Genomic DNA, 22555 nt, shown 5'->3' with positions numbered 1-22555 from the left:
CAGAGGATATATTAAGTCACTAATGGTATCCAAAATAGTGAATAGATACACACTGATTATAAGAGGAAACCAAACACCCCAGTATGATATCTGATGCTCAGCACAAATGGATCCCTAGATACTGCTCCTGGCTGTTGCCACCACATCCCCCTGCCTACTCCACACTCAAACCAGACAGCAGTGCCCTCTGTCTTCCAAACACACCACGATCCTTCACGCTGCTCTGTTTTTGCGTGTGGTGTCCCCTCTGCCTCAGCCTCCCCTCTTCTATTTTACTTCTATTAGACTTTTGCTCATTTTTCAGAAACTAGCCTGAGTTACTTTGATTTTTCATCCTCTCTTGTTCACATTTTCTAGATTCCAGGAGCCTAACTAAAAAATGTCTCCTGCTTTCTACTCCATCACTCAAATGGATTTTTGCCACAATCTCTATTCTTTCCCTCTCCTGGTCCTTCACCTCTTACCAGCTTTTCTATGTTCAATCTGCAATCACTGTACATCACATTTTAGATTTTTAGATATCGTCTGCTTACAAACTAGGTAATTCTGCTGCTGCTGCTAAGTCGCTTCAGTCATGTCCGACTCTGTGCGACCCCATAGACCGCAGCCCACCAGGCTCCCCCATCCCTGAGATTCTCCAGACAAGAACACTGGAGTGGGTTGCCATTTCCTTCTCCAATGCATGAAAGTGAAAAGTGAAAGTGAAGTCACTCAGTCATGTCTGACTCCTAGCGACCCCATGGACTGCAGCCTACCAGGCTCCTCCGTCCGTGGGATTTTCTAGGCAAGAGTACTGGAGTGGGGTGCCATTGCCTTCTCCAATTATGATGTTTGTAGTGAAGAAACTATGGCCTTAGCAAGTTACTTAAGTTGCCAGAAGTGATACAGCTGGTAAGTGCACATGTTTTACATAAACGCAGAGAGGCAGTGAGAACCTAGAGAGTCACTTACTTGTGTGGCTAATTAATTTTTAGGCTTCCCTCAGTGCAAATGCCCTCACTTCATCTGCCTCCAACCTCTCCTACGTGGGGACCATCCCCCTGTTCCAAAAAAAAAAAAAAATTGTATATGCTTCATGACTCTTCTACTATGCACATGTTTTCTTATAGTGTTCTTCCTGCCCTTTTCTGACTGCTAAAAGAGCATTCTTAGAAAGACAATTAAAATGTCACTTCCCTTGAAATTCTCCTCAAACCTTCCTATGTGTGTTAGCCATTTCTTCTTCTTCTTCACATCAGTTTATTGTGAGGAGGTTAGGTTTTTGCTGTTTGGGGTTTGTGCACGTGTGTCTGCATGTATGCTTAGACAGAGCAGAGAGTTGCTTTAAAATTTTGTATGCCCCAACTGCATCTAGAGCCTAGTGACTGTAGAATTTTTACTAAGGTTAATTCGGAGGCTACAGGGCCAGGGTGGGGGTGCGGGGGCGGAGGTGTGGGTCAGGAACAACCATATTCTTCAGAAAGCCTCCAGTCTTATACTTCAGAGCATTTATTAACTCCTCTTCAATACACCACTTGCTCTACTTAGTACTAAAGATCGTTGATTTCTTTCTAAATGGTTTTAAGAATACTGTCACGTAGCATCGTGAATACATGTATAGATGCTTTCTGCATTCTTGCTGAACTTGATTTACAACCACTTCTCAAAACTCCAGCTATGGTTGTTTAAAATCTGGGAGAAAGAAACTACCATTTTTGAATTCTATACATGATCCCCATTTACTGTAGTATCAAATTACAATTGACCTGTATAAGTGGTCATCACCAAGGGCCATAGAAAGAATGGCTAGGGGAGTTTTATGCAAACAGTGCATCGCCACCCATATTCGTTACAAGTTTTTTGCAAGCCTCTCCAAGGGGAAATGTCTGCAGAATGAGGGTTAGGTACTCTGCATAATCTTTATTAATTTTGGATGAGAAATTTTGACTTTTATCATGCTCTTCTTTTCAAATTGAGAGTCCCTTGGACTGCAAGGAGATCCAACCAGTCCATTCTAAAGGAGATCAGCCCTGGGTGTTCTTTGGAGGAAATGATGCTAAAGCTGAAACTCCAGTACTTTGGCCACCTTATGCAAAGAGTTGACTCATTGGAAAAGACTCTGATGCTGGGAGGGATTGGGGGCAGGAGGAGAAGGGGACGACAGAGGATGAGATGGCTGGATGGCATCACTGACTCGATGGACATGAGTCTGAGTGAACTCCGGGAGTTGGTGATGGACAGGGAGGCCTGGCGTACTGCGATTCATGGGGTCGCAAAGAGTCAGACATGACTGAGCGACTGATCTGATCTGATCTTTTCAAATATGCTGATAACATTTTTTTTTCATATATTTTACAACAGTAATAATAGAAAGTTATGTCAGCATGGCACTGTTTCCATTCTCCCCTATCACCCTGTCAGGCACTGGAGAACAAGATTTATAGGTTTTCTCAGTCTTTCTGTTTGTTTAACCAAGTTTTACCCTCTCTATTCACCTGGCTTTTGCCTTGAGTTTACCATTCTGTTCTCTTTTTTGTTCTTGAAAGCCTCCCCCATACAATTTTCTGGGTTATGTCTCTACCAGGAGGAGGGAATTGAAAATTCCCTGTAATTTTACAGGGAATTGTAAACACTGTAAATTTCAACACTGTAAGTTTCCAGCTTATCCTTGCTTATAGTTTCTTTAATATAACAGGATGTTAATACCAAATGGGCACTTGATTATTAGAAGATATAGAATATTAGAAGATATCAGATCAGATCAGTCGCTCAGTTGTGTCCGACTCTTTGCGACCCCATGAATCACAGCACGCCAGGCCTCCCTGTCCATCACCAACTCCCAGAGTTCACTGAGACTCATGTCCATCAAGTCAGTGATGTCATCCAGCCATCTCATCCTCTGTTGTCCCCTTCTTCTCCTGCCCCCAATCCCTCCCAGCATCAGAGTCTTTTCCAATGAGTCAACTCTTCCCATGAGGTGGCCAAAGTACTGGAGTTTCAGTTTTAGCATCATTCCTTCCAAAGAAATCCCAGGGTTGATCTCCTTCAGAATGGACTGGTTGGATCTCCTTGCAGTCCAAGGGACTCTCAAGAGTCTTCTCCAACACCACAGTTCAAAAGCATCAATTCTTCGGCACTCAGCCTTCTTCACAGTCCAACTCTCACATCCATACATTACCACAGGAAAAACCATAGCCTTGACTAGATGAACCTTTGTTGGCAAAGTAATGTCTCTGCTTTTGAACTTGCTATCTAGGTTGGTCATAACTTTCCTTCCAAGGAGTAAGCGTCTTTTAATTTCATGGCTGCAGTCACCATCTTTAGTGATTTTGGAGCCCCAAAAAATAAAGTCTGACACTGTTTCCACTGTTTCCCCATCTATTTCCCATGAAGTGGTGGGACCGGATGCCATGATCTTTGTTTTCTGAATGTTGAGCTTTAAGCCAACTTTTTCACTCTCCACTTTCACTTTCATCAAGAGGCTTTTTAGTTCTTCTTCACTTTCTGCCATAAGGGTGGTGTCATCTGCATATCTGAGGTTATTGATTTTTCTCCCGGCAATCTTGATTCCAGTTTGTGTTTCTTCCAGTCCAGCGTTTCTCATTATGTACTCTGCATATAAGTTAAATAAACAGGGTGACAATATACAGCCTTGACAAACTCCTTTTCCTATTTGGAACCAGTCTGTTGTTCCATGTCCAGTTCTAACTGTTGCTTCCTGACCTGCATACAAATTTCTCAAGAGGCAGATCAGGTGATCTGGTATTCCCATCTCTTTCAGAATTTTCCACAGTTTATTGTGATCCACACAGTCAAAGGCTTTGGCATAGTCAATAAAGCAGAAATAGATGCTTTTCTGGAACTCTCTTGCTTTTTCCATGATCCAGTGGATGTTGGCAATTTGATCTCTGGTTCCTCTGCCTTTTCTAAATCCAGCTTGAACATCAGGAAGTTCACGGTTCACGTATTGCTGAAGCCTGGCTTGGAGAATTGTGAGCATTACTTGACTAGCATATGAGGTGAGTGCAATTGTGCGGTAGTTTGAGCATTTTTTGGCATTGCCTTTCTTTGGGATTGGAATGAAAACTGACCTTTTCCAGTCCTGTGGCCACTGCTGAGTTTTCCAAATTTGCTGGCATATTGAGTTCAACACTTTCACAGCATCATCTTTCAGGATTTGAAATAGCTCAACTGGAATTCCATCACCTCCACTAGCTTTGTTCGTAGTGATGCTTTCTAAGGCCCACTTGACTTCACATTCTAGGATGTCTGGCTCGAGGTGAGTGATCACACCATTGTGATTATCTGGGTCGTGAAGATCTTTTTTGTGCAGTTCTTCTGTGTATTCTTGCCATCTCTTCTTAATATCTTCTGCTTCTGTTAGGTCCATACCATTTCTGTCCTTTATGGAGCTCATCTTTGCATGAAATGTTCCTTTAGAAGATACAGTGTTACAGAAACCAGTACTCAAGAAACCAAGCACCACACTCAGAGAGTTGGAGAACTCAGGTTTATTTACACTGGCAGGCCCAGAGGAGTTAACACTCCAAGCTCTGAGCCCCAAACAAAGGGATTACAGAGTTTTTATAGACAGACTATAGTGGGCAACACTAGATGTTAATAGGTTGGTTTAAACTAAGGGGTTTTGAGTGTGTGAGAACAGCAATCAAGATGGGAGGGGAATGCCTGACCTTTACACAGACAGGCATGATTAAGCAAGTTTGCAGGGGCCAGGCGATTGCAAAGAGCAGGACAAGGATGAGTGAGATAAACTCCAGCTCCTAGTATTGCAAGTCCCCACTTTCTGAGACTACGTGACCTACGTGACCTACGTGATCTAGACTTTGCAAGGGGCAAGCTGAGTTACAGAGGCAGAGGGAGAAGGAGATTATGCAGAATTTTAACTTTTCCTTTTCAATAGAATAAAAATTAGAAGATATACAATAATCCTAAAGAGAAAAAGCTCTAAAATTCCCACCTTTCACAGCAGGATAATCACCTTCCAATTCCTTAAAATCATGCGTTTATTAAGCTGGAGGAAGAACTGACAGTCTTGCAATTCAGGTGTGGCTTTCTGCAGTTCTTGTGATTTCATGTATTCCGTAATTCAGGGGAAAGTTTTAAGGCTGCTTTTTTCCTTTGAATGTCTGTGAGTATTCCCTCTGACATTAGAGCCCGTATAACATAAAGGTTGTATTTTGCATTCCTTAAAAAAGATTTTAAAGAGATTCCTCAGGCCATCAGAGACCATTATTTTGAGACTACTGCTTTAGATACCAGGCATCTTGTGCTCTGGCGATCTGTTATCTCATGTGATGTTGTCAAAAATGTTTTTTAAATCCTGACATACCATAGAGAATTTTTTAGTGATGCTTCATTTACGATCCTGAATAACAATTGAAGTGGTGGAAACTCAACTTGTTTTTAAAAAAATATTGGGATGTAGATGGTTCCCTCAGGGATATTTTGTCTCCTACACAATATTGTTTATGTTATAATTCTAAAAATTTGCCATCTCTCAGGTTTCCTCTTCCTAACACACAGGGCAAGGGAATGGCATGGCATGAGAAGCTATTGCTGGGGGAAACATTCAAAAAAAGAAAGTAGAAGAGAATGAACACACAATCTGAGCACTTTCTAATGAGGTGGCTCTGCTGGGAAAGACCTTGTTGAAAAAGAAAATACTCAGTTATTGATTGCCTGTGTGACATCCACAAATTGCTCCTGTTTGCCTTTATCATCAGCTTTGGCTTTTAGAGTCTTCCCCACCACCATGTGTTATCTTCTGCCTAATGTACTATCAAGTCTTGTCTCTAATATCTGCTCTCATAACCTCAAAGTTGTGGCAAGCCACTCAATGTACCATCTCCTGATTAAATTCTACACCTTCCTTGTTCTGAAGTCTGTTATGTCTGAAAATTCCTTTACCTATCCTGCTTCTCTCTTCCTTACAGTTTTTCTCTGAGATTATTCCTCACCAAATAACTTGCATACAATTGCTGGCTAAAACTCTGGTTTTGGAGAATTTGTCCAGGGACAGTCTCAGTGCATACATAGGAATGACGACAGCATGCACTTCATTATTCACAGCCAAATTTTTTTTTTAAACTTTACATAATTGTATTAGTTTTGCCAAATATCAAAATGAATCCGCCACAGGTATACATGTGTTCCCCATCCTGAACCCTCCTCCCTCCTCCCTCCCCATACCATCCCTCTGGGTCATCCCAGTGCACTAGCCCCAAGCATCCGGTATCATGCATCGAACCTGGACTGGCATCTCGTTTCATACATGATATTTTACATGTTTCAATGCCATTCTCCCAAATCTTCCCACCCTCACCCTCTCCCATAGAGTCCATAAGACTGTTCTATACATCAGTGTCTCTTTTGCTGTCTCGTACACAGGGTTATTGTTACCATCTTTCTAAATTCCAGTCCGGGTTCGATGCACGATACTGGATGCTTGGGGCTGGTGCACTGGGACGACCCAGAGGGATGCTATGGGGAGGGAGGAGGGAGGAGGGTTCAGGATGGGGAGCACATGTATACCTGTGATGGATTCATTTTGATGTTTGGCAAAACTAATACAATTATGTAAAGTTTAAAAATAAAGTAAAATTAAAAAAAAATAAAGATGAGAAAACTAAAAAAAAAAAAAAAAAACTCCATATATATGCGTTACTATACTGTATTGGTGTTTTTCCTTCTGGCTTACTTCACTGTGTATAATAGGCTCCAGTTTCATCCACCTCATTAGAACTGATTCAAATGTTTTCTTTTTAATGGCTGAATAATACTCCATTGTGTATATGTACCATAGCTTGCTTATCCATTCATCTGCTGATGGACATCTAGGTTGCTTCCATGTCCTGGCTATTATAAACAGTGCTGCAATTAACATTGGGGTACACGTGTCTCTTTCCCTTCTGGTTTCCTCAGTGTGTATGCCCAGCAGTGGGATTGCTGGATCATAAGGCAGTTCTATTTCCAGTTTTTTCAGGAATCTCCACACTGTTCTCCATAGTGGCTGTACTAGTTTGCATTCCCACCAACAGTGTAAGAGGGTTCCCTTTTCTCCACACCCTCTCCAGCATTTATTATTTGTAGACTTTTGGATCGCAGCCATTCTGACTGGTGTGAGATGGTACCTCATAGTGGTTTTGATTTGCATTTCTCTGATAATGAGTGATGTCGAGCATCTTTTCATGTGTTTGTTAGCCCTCTGTATGTCTTCTTTGGAGAAATGTCTATTTAGTTCTTTGGCCCATTTTTTGATTGGGTCATTTATTTTTCTGGAGTTGAGCTGTAGAAGTTGCCTGTATATTTTTGAGATTAGTTGTTTGTCAGTTGCTTCATTTGCTATTATTTTCTCCCATTCTGAAGGCTGTCTTTTCACCTTGCTAATAGTTTCCTTTGATGTGCAGAAGCTTTTAAGGTTAATTAGGTCCCATTTCAAATATAAGCACTGGGTTCTGATTACTGGCCCAGATTCCTTCTCAGTGAGGAGCTAGTTGAAACCCTTATCTATCATTGCCAGTCATACAGACTGAATTTCTGTCTATGAGACTAACTGCATGTATCTTTTGTGGTGCTAGGATTTCTGCCTCCAGCTAAATAGCTCTAATTAGTAGAGTTGGTACTTTTTTCTTATGCATCTATTCAGAGGACAGTTATGAATTCTGAATTAATATAACTGATTTTCTATGGATGTCTGTGATATGATCTGCTGAAGGCAGAGGAGGCTGCATGTTGTGGCTGTTTTGTCTCTCTATTTAGATCATCAGTCTATTTTTGCTGTTATTTTCAGCCACTACTCTTCCAAATGCAATGTAAGTTAGCTACAGGAAGGGTAATAGGAATAACAGTGTCATTTCCTGTTAGAAAATGGAACTACAGTCATGTAATTCTTCCCAATTATGAGGAAATGTGTATGTCAGATTTTTTAACTAACACTTTTAACCATCTTCCTAGAAATGGAAAGAGAGCATTAATCAAGAACCAGTATATATATATTTTTAAAACTTTTTTTTTGTATTGAAGAATACCAGTTAACAAGCAATGTGATAGTTTCAGGTGAGCAACTAAGGGACTCAGCCCTATGTGCACATGTATCCATTCACCCCCAAACTCCCCTCCCACTCAGGTTGCCACATAACATATTGAGCACAATTCTACATGCTACCAGTATATTTTTCAAATTGAGCAGAAATTAGGAAATAAAGCAAGACTCAACTTATTTTAATAGCTTTCAATAGCATTCTCTAAATGTAATGCAATAAAGCTGGAAATCAACAATAAAAGACAACTAGAAAACACTCATATATTTGTAAATGAATTAGCATACCATTAAAGAACACCTCAATCAAAGAAAAAATCAAATGGAAATTAGAAAACAACTGAATCATACATATAAAACATATATATTTAGATATATTACTATATATATATATATATATATCAGTTCTTGGAAGGAAAGTTTTAATAGAAATACTAGACAAGAAAAAAATTAAAATCAGTAACATCTGTGTTAATTTTCATTAGTTGAAAAATAAAACCCAGGATTGTAGCATAAAAAAATGATAAAACAGCAGATATTAAAAGAAAAATCAACACAATGAGACTTCCCTGGTGGTCCAGTGGTTAAGACACCACACTTGCAAGGGACATCAGTTCAATCTCTGGTCAGGGAACTAAAATCCAGCATGCCATACAGTGACCAAAACAAACAAACAAAAAAAGAGGGATGCATTTGTAGGTCCTTTAAACAAAATCAACCACACAATAGAGAGGACCAAAAATGCTAAATATTCGATTTTTATGGTGCTGTATTAGACTTATTGTGCTAATTTTTTTTAAAGAATAGAAAGTCTAAATAACCAATACAAGGAAGGTAAAAGTGGATGTAAGTACAGATTGGTGGATATTGATAGTATTATGAGTAATGGTGAATCCCAGAGTAATTAGGCAAGAAAAAGAAACAAAAGACATCCAAATCAGAAAGGAAGAAGCAGAACTGTCACTGTTTGCAGATGATATGAAATATAAAGAAAACCATAAGACTCTACCATGAAAATGTGAAAACTTTAAATTTTGTGTTGGGATATAGCCAATTAACAACGTAGTGATAGTTTCCGGTGAACGGTGGAGGGATCCAGCCTGGTATATATTAATACATGTACCCCTTCTGCCCCAACTCCTTTCCCCTCCAGGCTTCCACAACAGTGAACAGAGTTCCATGTGCTATACAGTAGGTCCTTGTTGTTTGTCTATTTTAGATATAGCAGTGTGTACATGTCCACTCCAAACTCTCTGTCCCTTCCCCTGACTCTTCTCCCTGGCAACCATAAGTTCATTATCTAAGTCTGTGAATCTATTTCTATTTTTTAAATAAGTTCATTTCTATCATTTCTTTTTAGATTCCACATAAAAGGGATGCCATATGATATTTCCCCTTCTCTGTCGTGCTTCACTTACTATAACAATCTCTGGGTCCATAAGTGTTGCTGTAAATGGTCTTATTTCTTTCATTTTAAGGGCTGAGTAATATTCCATGGGTGAATTTAACTCAGATGACCATTATATCTACTACTGCAGGCAGGAATCCCTTAGAAGAAATGGAGTAGCCATCATGGTCAACAAAAGAGTCTGACATGCAGTACTTGGATGCAATCCCAAAAACGACAGAATGATCTCTGTTCGTTTCCAAGGCAAACCATTCAGTATCACAGTAATCCTAGTCTATGCCCCAACCAGTAATCCTGAAGAAGCTGAAGTTGAACAGTTCTATGAAGACCTACAAGACCTTTTAGAACTAACACCCAAAAAAGATGTCTTTTTCATTATAGGGGACTGGAATGCAAAAGTAGGAAGTCAAGAAACACCTGGAGTAACAGGCAAATTTGGCCTTGGAATATGGAATGAAGCAGCTGCTGCTGCTGCTAAGTCACTTCAGTCGTGTCCGACTGTGTGCGAGCCCACAGACGGCAGCCCACCAGGCTCCCCCGTCCCTAGGATTCTCCAGGCAAGAACATTGGAGTGGGCTGCCATTTCCTTCTCCAATGCATGGAAATGAAAAGTGAAAGTGAAGTCGCTCAGTCATATCCGACTCTTAGCGACCCCATGGACTGCAGCCTACCAGGCTCCTCCATCCATGGGATTTTCCAGGCAAGAGTACTGGGGTGGGGTGCCATTGCCTTCTCCGTGGAATGAAGCAGGGCAAAGGCTAATAGAGTTTTGCCAAGAGAACGCACTGGTCATAGCAAACACCCTCTTCCAACAACACAAGAGAAGACTCTACACATGGACATCACCAGATGGTCAACACCGAAATCAGATTGATTATATTCTTTGCAGCCAAAGATGGAGAAGCTCTATACAGTCAGCAAAAACAAGACCAGGAGCTGACTGTGGCTCAGATCATGAACTCCTTATTGCCAAATTCAGACTTAAATTGAAGAAAGTAGGGAAAACCACTAGACCATTCAGGTATGGCCTAAATAAAATCCCTTATGATTATACAGTGGAAGTGAGAAATAGATTTAAGGGACTAGATCTGATAGATAGAGTGCCTGATGAACTATGGAATGAGGTTCGTGACATTGTACAGGAGACAGGGATCAAGACCATCCCCATGGAAAAGAAATGCAAAAAAGCAAAATGGCTGTCTGGGGAGGCCTTACAAATAGCTGTGAAAAGAAGAGAAGCGAAAAGGAAAGATATAAGCATCTGAATGCAGAGTTCCAAAGAATAGCAAGAAGAGTTAAGAAAGCCTTCCTCAGCGATCAATGCAAAGAAATAGAAGAAAACAACAGAATGGGAAAGACTAGAGATCTCTTCAAGAAAATTAGAGATCCTAAGGGAACATTTCATGCAAAGATGGGCTCGATAAACGACAGAAATGGTATGGACCTAACAGAAGCAGAAGATATTAAGAAGAGGTGGCAAGGATACACAGAAGAACTGTACAAAAAAGATCTTCACGACCCAGATAATCACGATGGTGTGATCACTCACCTAGAGCCAGACATCCTGAAATGTGAAGTCAAGTGGGCGTTAGGAAGCATCACTATGAACAAAGCTAGTGGAGGTGATGGAATTCCAGTTGAGCTATTTCAAATCCTGAAAGATGATGCTGTGAAAGTGTTGAACTCAATATGCCAGCAAATTTGGAAAACTCAGCAGTGGCCACAGGACTGGAAAAGGTCAGTTTTCATTCCAATTGCAAAGAAAGGCAATGCCAAAGAATGCTCAAACTACCGCACAATTGCACTCATCTCACACGCTAGTAAAGTAATGCTCAAAATTCTCCAAGCCAGACTTCAGCAATACGTGAACTATGAATTTTCAGATGTTCAATCTGGATTTAGAAAAGGCAGAGGAACCAGAGATCAAATTGCCAACATCCACTGGATCATGGAAAAAGCAAGAGCATTCCAGAAAAACATCTATTTCTGCTTTATTGACTATGCCAAAGCCTTTGACTGTGTGGATCACAATAAACTGTGGGAAATTCTGAAAGAGATGGGAATACCAGACCACCTGATCTGCCTCTTGAGAAATTTGTATGCAGGTCAGGAAGCAACAGATAGAACTGGACATGGAACAACAGACTGGTTCCAAATAGGAAAAGGAGTTTGTCAAGGCTGCATATTGTCACCCTGTTTATTTAACTTATATGCAGAGTACATAATGAGAAACGCTGGACTGGAAGAAGCACAAGCTGGAATCAAGATTGCTAGGAGAAGTATCAATAACCTCAGATATGCAGATGACACCACCCTTATGGCAGAAAACGAAGAGGAACTAAAAAGCCTCTTGATGAAAGTGAAAGTGGAGAGTGAAAAAGTTGGCTTAAAGCTCAACATTCAGAAAATGAAGATCATGGCATCTGGTCCCATCACTTCATGGGAAACAGTGGAAACAGTGTCAGACTTTATTTTTTGGGGCTCCAAAATCACTGCAGATGGTGACTGCAGCCATGAAATTAAAAGACGCTTACTCCTTGGAAGGAAAGTTATGACCAATCTAGATAGCATATTGAAAAGCAGAGACATTGCTTTGCCAACAAAGGTCTGTCTAGTCAAGGCTGTGGTCATGTATGGATGTGGTCATGTATGGATGTGAGAGTTGGACTGTGAAGAAAGCTGAGCGCCGAAGAATTGATGCTTTTGAACTGTGGTGTTGGAGAAGACTCTTGAGAGTCCCTTGGACCTCAAGGATATCAGCCCTGGGATTTCTTTGGAAGGAATGATGCTAAAGCTGAAACTCCAGTACTTTGACTACCTCATGCGAAGAGTTGACTCACTGGAAAAGACTCTGGTGCTAGGAGGGACTGGGGGCAGGAGGAGAAGGGGACGACAGAGGATGAGATGGCTGGATGGCATCACTAACTTGATGGACGTGAGTTTGAGTGAACTCCAGGGGTTGGTGATGGACAGGGAGGCCTGGCGTGCTGCGATTCATGGGGTCACAAAGAGTCAGACACAACTGAGCAACTGAACTGAACTGAACTGACTAATATTCCATTGTCTATATGTACCACATCTTCTTTATACATTCTTCTGTCAATGAACATTTATGTTGCTCCATGTATTGACTATTGTAAACAGTGCTACAATGAACATTGGTATACATGTATCCTTTAGGAACATGTTTTTCTCTGGATATGTGCCCAGGAGTGGGATTGTAGGGTCATAAGGTAGCTCTATTTTTAGTTTTTTAAGGAACCTCCATACTATTCTCCATAGTGGCTATACCAATTTATATTTCCACCAACAGTGTAGGAGGGTTTCCTTCTCCCCACACCCTCACCAGCATTTATTTTTTGTGGATTTTTTGATGGTAGCCATTTTGCCTGGTATGAGGTGCTATCTTATTATAGCTTTGATTTGCATTTCTCTAATAGTTAGTGATGTTGAACATCTTTTCATGTGCTTCTTGGCTATTTCCACAGCACCTCTGAAGACTGACCTGAATCAACCAGTTTAATAATCATTTTGAAGGCAATTTTACTGTCTCTTCTCAGTATGAGCTCCTGCCACATAATTCACTAACCAACTTGCCTAGATAATAAAATCTATGCAACTATCATCACTTAAATCTAACTCATTCTTAAAATATACTGAATAGATAAAGATTATGTTTCCTGTTTTTTAAATGGGAAAATAGTAAATGCAGTCCAAGTCTATGTAAAATTTCACCTGAAAGAGATTTTGTTGTAACAGAAACCAAAATTGTGTCATTAGCTTTGGGACTGAACTAAGGGTAGAAGTGGAAAGAGCCTTGGGGAGACTTTTATTGACATCTGGAAGGTTCTTATAGATAGTGTGGGTTTGAAAAATAGTGAGGAAAATATTTTAAGCATTAAAGAAAAGACACTTGACAGGTAGTGGTGGAGTATTTGTCAGTATAGTCACTTGAGCTTAAATGGAAAATATAAAGGATGCCTTATATACTCTTGAATTTGACTGAGAAGATTTCTAGGAAGAATGTAAAAAATTCTATCTAGTGTCTTATAGTTGCCTGTGCTAAAATGTAAGAGAGTTGTGAACTACAGAAGGATTTTTTGGTTCTTTTGAAAAAATTTAAAAACATAAAAGGGAGCCATATCTTGCTGAGTTTGAAAATAAGGCTATTTCTTACTCCCATTATCTTCCAGAAAAATATTCTCAAGGTAAGAAATGGCTTTAGATCAAAGATCAGATCTGGTTTGAGCTGTAAGAGCCTTTGTTAAGACTTCAGAAAGATCTAAGACCTCACTGACTCAGCTATACGAAAGTCATTCTAAGAATCTTAATGGCATGTTTCATAGACTTTTTTTTTTAAAGCAGTTTAAAAAATCTCAAGGGGATTTTCTCACAAAATACCAGAGGAAGAGTTATTTGAAAGAGATTTATGGGTATGGATTTTGTATAATGGAATCAATTTAAATCTGATACACAGAAAGCCCACAAAGTTGTTTTTAATAGCTGTGTTGACATATAATTCACATTCCATGCTAGTCCCCAATTTAAAGTGTACAAGTCAATGATTTTTAAATATTCACAGATATATGCAGGCATCATCATGGCCTATTTTAGAACACCTTCATCACCTTCTATAGAAATCCTGTATCTTTTAATGTCATCTCAGATGCCCCTGGCCATAGGCAACCACAATCTATTTCTGTCTCTATATATTTCCTTATTATGAACATGTCATGTGAGTAGAATCCTATAATATGTGGTCTTTTGTGACTGGCTTCTTTCACTTAGCATAATGTTTTCAAGGTTTATTTATGTTGTAGGATGCATCAGTACTTCAACACTTTGAATGGCTGAAAAATGTCCCGTTGCATAAGACCACTTTTTGTTTATCTACTCTTAAGTTGATAGACCTTTGACTTGTTTCTTCCTTTTTTTTTAATTAATTTTTTAAATTGATGTTTCTTCCTTTTGTATGCATGCTAAGTTGCTTCAGTGGGTAGTGTTTGACTCTGTGCGACCCTATGGACTGTAGCCTGCCAGGCTTCTCTGTCCATGGGATTCTCCAGGCAAGAATACTGGACTGGGTTGTCATGCCCTCCTCCAGGGGATCTTCCCGACCTAGGGATCAAACCTGCATCTATTGTGTCTCCATTGGTAGGTAGGTTCTTCACCACTGTGCCACCTATCTATAAGACTCTACTGATACAGGGTAGAAAATCTGCAGTAAATACTTCTGTTCATAAAGATGGAATACAGGAGTCACATAGAAACACCGGCCCATAGAAATTTTAAAATCCACAAGACACATGTTGCTATTTTTCTGATCAGAGTCCAATCCTACTCCCTGTAATAAGTCTCTGTGGCTCTTAGCTCTTCCTTTTGGGCTTTTAATTCTGTCCTCTGAATCACTCTTCCTTTTCCAGGGGTCGCAAAGAGTTGGACATGAATGAGCAAGTAACCACATACACACAGAAGTCATTATTGAAGAAATGAGACAAATGGAACCAGAATTTCTGCCTCGCAAAATAATGCGTATAATAATATGATTTTGAGTGACTTGTTACACAACTATAGTACATCACTTTCCTTCAGCTAATGTAATTCCCAAAGCCTCCAAATTTCAGAGATATCTTCAACTCTTTTTATTTTTAAACTTCCACACTAATTCATCAGCAATTCCTTTTTGGTCCTTTACATAAACTGGATCTTGACCAGGTGAATTTCTCTCTAAGTACACTGCAACCCCCCTAGCCTAATGCATCATCATCTCAGATCTTGACCATTAACCTTATTGGTCCTCTACTTCCACTTCCCTACAATCAACTTTTGAAAACAACCAGAGTAAACTTTAATAATATATTCACATTAGGTTAGTAGTTTCTTTTTTAAAAAAATTATTGGCTTCCTGTTCCTTTTACAACAAAAGTCAAACACTTTGCCATGGTTGATGAAGCTCTCCATGAACTGTTTCTGTGTATCTCTTTCCTCCTGGTTTACCATGGCCTCTCTATTGCTTGAGATTGTCAGAATCTTTGCACTAGCTGTTTTCTGTCTAGCAGTTTTTCCTCTGGTCTCTATATCAGTGGGTCTTTCTTATATTTCAACATTCTACTCAACTACCACCTGCAAGTGGCCTTCCTTGTCATACTCTCTAGGAAATCACTCGCACCGTTACAATTACCGTCTATAAATTATACCATCCCAATTTACTTGTTTCTTCCAACCACTTATATGTTCTATATTTATATGGTTTATTTATCCTCTAGAGTCTCTCCCTTCAAAATCTAAACTGCATGAGAACTCTGTGCCATTACACATTATATATCTGTTCAATTTATCAACATATCTTCAGTGCTTACTCAGTTCTTAGAATATAATAAAGGCTCAGCAAGTGTGGATGAATGCCTATCCCACATCTGCACATAAAATAACCTAAAGACCTTGATCAAATGCTCCTTTTGTATACTGAGGTCACAATGTCAGGAAATTATCAATGTTTGAGGTCCCTCCTCCACTTCCCCCCAGCATTTCTCCTAAAGATGCCAAGAGATATATGTAAATTTTAACTGATCAGGAAATTATTTTTTGTCACAGTAATTCCCATTTAGCAAAGCTCGGATATCTGATATGAAATACAGAGACCTATGAACGCTCTGCGGAGAAGGCAATGGCACCCTACTCCAGTACTCTTGCCTGGAAAATCCCATGGACAGAGGAGCCTGATGGGCTGCAGTCCATGGGGTCGCTAAGAGTCGGACACGACTGAGCGACTTCACTTTCACTTTTCACTTTCATGCATTGGAAAAGGAAATGGCAACCCACTCCAGTGTTCTTGCCTAGAGAATCCTAGGGATGGGGGAGCCTGCTAGGCTGCCGTCTATGGGGTCACACAGAGTCGGACACGACTGAAGTGACTTAGCAGCAGCAGCAGCATGAACGCTCTGAGATATGGGTCCAAAATATCCAGAGGGAAACTGGTTCTATATTCAGGACTTTTATTTTATTTTATTTTTGCTATTATTTTCTTTTTTTAATTAATTTTATTTTATTTTTAAACTTTACATAATTGTATTAGTTTTGCCAAATATCAAAATGAATCCGCCACAGGTATACATGTGTTCCCCATCCTGAACCCTCCTCCCTCCTCCCTCCCCATACCATCCCTCTGTTGCCCTGAGTGTCTTTTGAGGTGTAAATGTAATATTGGATTTACTATAAACACCATTTCTAATTGTCCTGTAAAAATCCCAAATGCATCCTGACTCCCATGACTTTTTGGAACTTAGTTATGTTACATAAGTAACATAAGTTATGTAACATAAGTTATGTTACTAAGTTCCAAAAAGTCATGGGAGTCAGGATGCATTTGGGATTTTTACAGGACAATTAGAAATGGTGTTTATAATAAATCCAATATTACATTTACACCTCAAAAGACACTCAGGGCAAGAGATGATATCGATTAAAGGTGAAAATGTGAAGCCATATATTGCTGAGACTACTCCTGTGTTTAGAATGTGACAAGATCAAATGGAAGCTTGTAAACCTGAATAGCCTTACCCTGGAGGACCTTTTCATATGTTATGGTGATGGACTGAATAATTATCAATGACCCAGTGAAATTCTAACTTCATTCGTTTATGATCATTTCTGTGAGGGGTCCATAGCCACATACAAGGGTGTGGAATGTGACATAATAGAAATAAATCTTTGGTCTCTATCCCCAGTTCCTAACACAGGGCTCTAAAACTCTTGTAAGTTCCTTAAAGACAGGGGTGCTGGATGCATCCTTTGTTCAAATATTTGTTCTTTAACCCTGGTTCCTGACACAGGGCTCCAAACCCTTGGAACTTCTAGTGGGTATCATTTGTTTGAATGAGGAGACCCTCGGTGGGATTCTGTATAGCTTCTGGATGAGGGCTGGTCATCAAAAAGACCAAACCATGATGAGAAGCTTTGAACTTTATGTCCACACCCTATTCTGCAGGGAGGATGGAGAGGATGAAGACTGATTACATAGCCTCCACGAAAATACTAAACTGTGTTGTGCTTCCAAGTTGAACAGATCCACATGCCAGAAGGGTTGTACGCTCTGACTTTCTGGTGATGGAAGCTCCTACCCTGAAACCCTTTCAGACCCGATGCATTATATCTATCTGACTGTTAATTTGTCCTTTATAATATCTTTTATGATAAACTAGAAAATGTAAGCAAATGTTTTCAAGAGTTTTGTGAAGCCATCCCAGCAAATGATCAAACCTGAAAGATTGTTGTGGGCCTCCCTGGCTTTGTAGCCAAGTTGGACAGAAGTGGGAGACCTGGAGACCTGTTGCTTACAGCTGGTGTCTGGAGGGAGGGCAGAGTTGTGGAACTGAGCCTTATATCTGTGAACTCTGACAGTACCTCCAGACAGTCATGTCACAACTGAATGAAAGAATAGAGCTTCAAGTTCATATCTAGATATTTAAGCTACATATTATTTTTCAACTGGTTGGTATGGAAGGCAAAATCACTACATATTTTTGTAAAATGTGCTGTGAGTGGAGAATAATGGATCCCATTAACCATTATTTAATAATTTTATGTGTTTTAAATGATCTTTGTTACCTTTTATTATTTGTTATATATTTTCCACTTAAAATTTGTGATATTATAGATAGAATACACTTTATTGTGGTACATTATAAATATTTTCCATTTTATTAGTTTTTAAATTATGTTTTCCATGCCTCACTTCTCTTGCTCCATTTTGCTGAGACAAGGGCTTTTATGATCAAAGTGTTGCTTCCAGGTGCTTTAAAGAGTTGCCTCAGTATTTGTTCTGATAGGAATTCCTATACTCCAGAAAAATCTCTCCTCACCTTTCCAGTTGTGATGTTAATATGGGTGGCTTATTATATAAGAAATACACTTTAGTACAATCTTAGACAACATTTCTAGCCTTTAAAATAGATTCTAATCTCTTAATAAATCTAGATTGTGGAACTATAGCTGTTGTTAACATATTAATTGCAATGCTTAGAATTAAAAGATGCTCTTTAAAATTCCTACAGATAAGGAAGACTACATTGTACCAGATGGGAGTGTTTGTTATTAACGTGTTTAAATATGAGTAGACTTCCAGTCAAATCATGTGATTGTGGTGTCCAGACCTTATTTTCTATAGATAGATAGAAATCAATCCAGTTTTCACATTCATTTCCTTTTTTTTTTTGGAGTCTTCACAACCTAGATCTTCTTGGGGTAGAGTTTGTTCAGAAGACTTAAGAAAGGAACAGTTTAGTATTGCTGATCCTGCTCAGATCCTTTAGATCAGTGACAGTGCTGAGGTCATTGGACTGATTGTGGCTCAGATTTTAGATCAAGGGCATGGAATCCAAGGACTTGATGCTGTTAAATCTAGAAGAATTGAGTTCACATCTCTCCAAACTCTTGGTACTCTCTAGCACTCAATATACTCATCTGTAAATTGAGGCAAATTTATGACACCAGGAACATGGGATTACTGTGAAAAATTAAATGGAGAAGCATAGTGCTTTTGGATCTAGGCTTTCTAGATTCAAACAGTGGTCCCACAACTTCCTAGCTGCATGATTTTGAGTGATCTACATGATGTCTCTGTGCCACAGATGATTCATTTGTAAAATAGAAATAATAGTACTATTTCACAGGGTTTTGGGGGCTTCCCTAGTGGCTCTGTCAGTATGCAGGAGATGTTGGTTCAAATCCTGGGTCTGGAAGATCCCCTGAAGAACGGCATGGCAACCCACTCCAGTATTCTTGCCTGGAAAATCTCATGGACAGAGGAGCCTGGTGTGCTACAGTCCATGGGATTACAAAAAGTTGGACATGACTGAACCAACTGAGTTCCCAAAGGATTTCTATGAGAAGTCAGCCAGTTAACATCCCATGTGCTTAGAATAGGGTTTGGCACATAGTTAAGTACAAATTTTGTTTGCTAAATAAATGAAAGAAAAAATCCTAGAAACCCACAGGTGGGTTATTATAATTATACATAATATTGATAATTATTAATATCATTTTTACTGATTTAAAGTCTCTCCCAGCTGGTTTACAAGTGTATAAAATTGAGAGTTAGAAGTAATATATTTTTAGTACAGCTATTGTGGAAAACAGTATGGAGGTTCCTCAGAAAACTAAAAATAGAGTTGGCATATGATCCAGCAATCCCCCACCTGGTCATATATCCAGACAAAGCTATAAATAAAAAAGATAATGCATCCCTCTGTTCATAGCAGCACTATTTATAATAGCCAAGGCATGGAAAAACCCTAAATGCCCATTGACACATGAATAGATTAAAATGTGATGTGTGTGGGTACACACACACACACACACACACACACACACACACCCCAAATAATACCAATTAAAAGGTGCTTACTCCTTGGAAGGGAGTTATAACCAATCTAGACAGCATATTAAAAAGCAGAGACATTACATTGTCAACAGAGGTCCATCTAGTCAAGGCTGTGGTTTTTCCTGTGGTCATGTATGGATGTGAGAGTTGGACTGTGAAGAAGACTGAGTGCTGAAGAATTGATGCTTTTTAAGTGTGGTGTTGGAGAAGACTCTTGAGAGTCCCTTGGACTGCAAGGAGATCCAACCAGTCCATCCTAAAGGAGATTAGTCCTGAGTGTTCATTGGAAGGACTGTTGTTAAAGCTTAAAACTCCAATACTTTGGCCACCCGATGTGAAGAGCTGACTCATTTGAAAAGACCCTGATGCTGGGAAAGATTGAGGGCAGGAGGAGAAGGGGATGACAAGGATGAGATGGGTGGATGGCATCACCAACTCAATGGACATGGGTTTGGGTAAACACTGGGAGTTGGTGATGGACAGGGAGGCCTGGCGTGCTGCAGTCCATGGGATCACAAAGAGTCGGATACAACTGAGCGAATGAACTGAACTGAACTGAATATCAATTGTATGTGGAATCTAAAATATGACACAAATGAATATATCTGTGAAGCAGAAACAGACTCTCAGACATTGAGGACAGATTTGTGGTTTCCAAGGGGGAAAGGGAGCAGAGGAGAGAAGGATTAGGAATTTGGGATTAGCAGATCGAAACTAGTATATATAGAAAGCGTAAACAACAAGGTCCTACTGTATGGCACAGGAACTATTAATATATATAATATCCTGTGATAACCATAAAAGAAAAAAAATATGGAAAAGAATATATATGTATACATGAGTCACTCTGCCGTACATCAGAAATCACCATAACATTGTAAATCAACTATACTTCAATAAAATTTTAAAAGTATTATGATTTCAATTTAAGCAATTGGTGTGATGCTGCCAAACAGAAATTTCTAGATCACCTGAAATGTTAAGAATGGATCCTAAGAATATATTCTGACACTTGCCTTTCTCAGGACCTCCTTTACATCTCTGTTCCTCAGACTGTAGATGAGGGGGTTCAACATGGGGATCACCACTGTGTAGAACACAGACACTACTCTGTTCTGCTCAGTTGAATAACTGGATTTGGGCATCACATAAACGAAGGTAATGGTTCCATAGTAGAGAGTGACTGCGGTGAGGTGAGAGGTGCAGGTGGAGAAGGCCTTGTGTCTCCCTTCAGTGGAGCGCATCTTCAAGATGGTGTTGAGGATGCAGATGTAAGAGAGAGCTATGACAGACACTGTGACTGCAATGATGGAGCCAGAAGAGATGGAAGGGATAATTTCAATGATGGAGACATCTGAGCAGGAAAGTTTCAACAGAGGGGAGAAGTCACAGAAAAAGTGGTCTATCTGATTTGGCCCACAGAAAGACAGAGTCAGTAAGCAACTAGCAAATGTGCAAGCATTGACACACCCACCCAGGTAGGATACCCCGACCAAGTCGACACAGACTCTGGGGGACATATGGGTGGAATAGAGCAGGGGCAAGCAGATGGCCACATAGCGGTCATAGGCCATGGCAGCCAACAGGAAGCACTCAGCTGTCCCGAACATGACGACAGAACAGAGCTGGGCTTCACAGCCAGCAACAAGGAGGGGCAGTCTATGTCTGAGGAATCCTATAAGCATTATAGGTGTGACTGATGTGGAATACCCAATGTCTACAAAAGCCAAATGACTGAGGAAGAGGTACATGGGGGTGTGAAGATGGGAAAAACTTCTTATTAAAGTGATTATGCTGATATTGCCTATTAAGGTGACAACATAAATGCCTAGAAATACCACGAAGAAGAGAACGCAAAGTGTAGGATCCTCTGTTAACCCCAAAAGGATGAACTCTGTCACACTGGTGTGGTTTCCAGCCTCCATGTCCTCTGGGAATTGTTCCTGTTGAGGGAAATGTGAATGTTCATTTGTTTAATGCATTCATTCTACACATTTCCAGTTTTCTTTGGCTGTTCCTAAATTTCTTTGGTTATTCCTCAGAGCTACTCACACTGATTATTTCCTCTTCCTAGTCTGTAAATATGGCACTGTGGATGATTTTTTGATTATTTCTAAATCTACAATTTAGCTCCCCACTTTATTCATTTTTATACTTCCACTGCTAGTGTCCCTACTTTAGCTGAGATCCTGTTCATTTTTCCTTTACATTGATCTCTTTACCTCCTTGTCTTCATACTTGTGTTCTTATAATTCACAATGTATTTGCCAAAGAAATCTCTTCATGAAATTAAGAGCAAGTTTTGCCAAAGGGATTCTTTTAAGAATGTCATGATTTTTTCAGGCTTTAGGAGGAAACCTAACCTCTCTAGCAGAGGAAAGTGTACACTTTCTGATGTATCCTCTGCATATGACTCTTTGCTTTCTCTGGATATTTCCATCCAACCCTTGCACTAATCCAACCTTCCTGAACTCTTTAGAGTCCCCTCAGTGAACTCTACTCTCTCTGGCCTTTAATCCTTGTTCTCCCACTTGGATGGCCTCAAACCTCCCACCGTCACACCCTGGGTGGCTTCTGCTCATCCTTGAGATTGATTTATCTCCAAATCTGCCTCTGCTTTCTAAGAATTAATCAGAAAACTTTCCTTTGTGTTGATATCACACTTTGAAGATGTCTAGACTGACATTATTTATAATAGAGTTATGGGTTTTGTTGTTGTTGTTGTTTG

At 39.8% G+C, this 22555-nt stretch overlaps 1 protein-coding gene across 1 annotated transcript; it reads right to left on the bottom strand.

Moving 5' to 3' along the window:
• Positions 1–12622: 12622 nt before the first annotated feature.
• LOC113904868 (olfactory receptor 491-like) lies at positions 12623–21752 on the bottom strand. The gene is made up of 2 exons (XM_027561954.1): positions 20845–21752; positions 12623–12650 (listed from the first exon to the last, which is right to left on the bottom strand). The coding sequence occupies exons 1-2, from the start codon at positions 21750–21752 to the stop codon at positions 12623–12625; spliced, it is 936 nt and encodes a 311-aa protein (XP_027417755.1).
• Positions 21753–22555: the final 803 nt, after the last annotated feature.

This window comes from Bos indicus x Bos taurus, chromosome 15 (assembly GCF_003369695.1).
Source record: "Bos indicus x Bos taurus breed Angus x Brahman F1 hybrid chromosome 15, Bos_hybrid_MaternalHap_v2.0, whole genome shotgun sequence".
Lineage (NCBI taxonomy): Eukaryota > Metazoa > Chordata > Mammalia > Artiodactyla > Bovidae > Bos > Bos indicus x Bos taurus.
The sequence above is the reverse complement of the archived record's forward strand: the minus strand, read 5'-3'. Positions and strand labels throughout refer to the sequence as shown.

Excerpts from the sequence above, each read along its gene's own strand:
- LOC113904868 (XM_027561954.1), bottom strand. The coding sequence starts at position 21,752 with ATGGAGGCTGGAAACCACACCAGTGTGACAGAGTTCATCCTTTTGGGG. Across the intron at positions 12,651-20,844 it reads GTAAAGGAGGTCCTGAGAAA|ACATATCCAGAGAAAAACAT; the intron begins GGCAAGTGTCAG and ends CCACTCCTGGGC.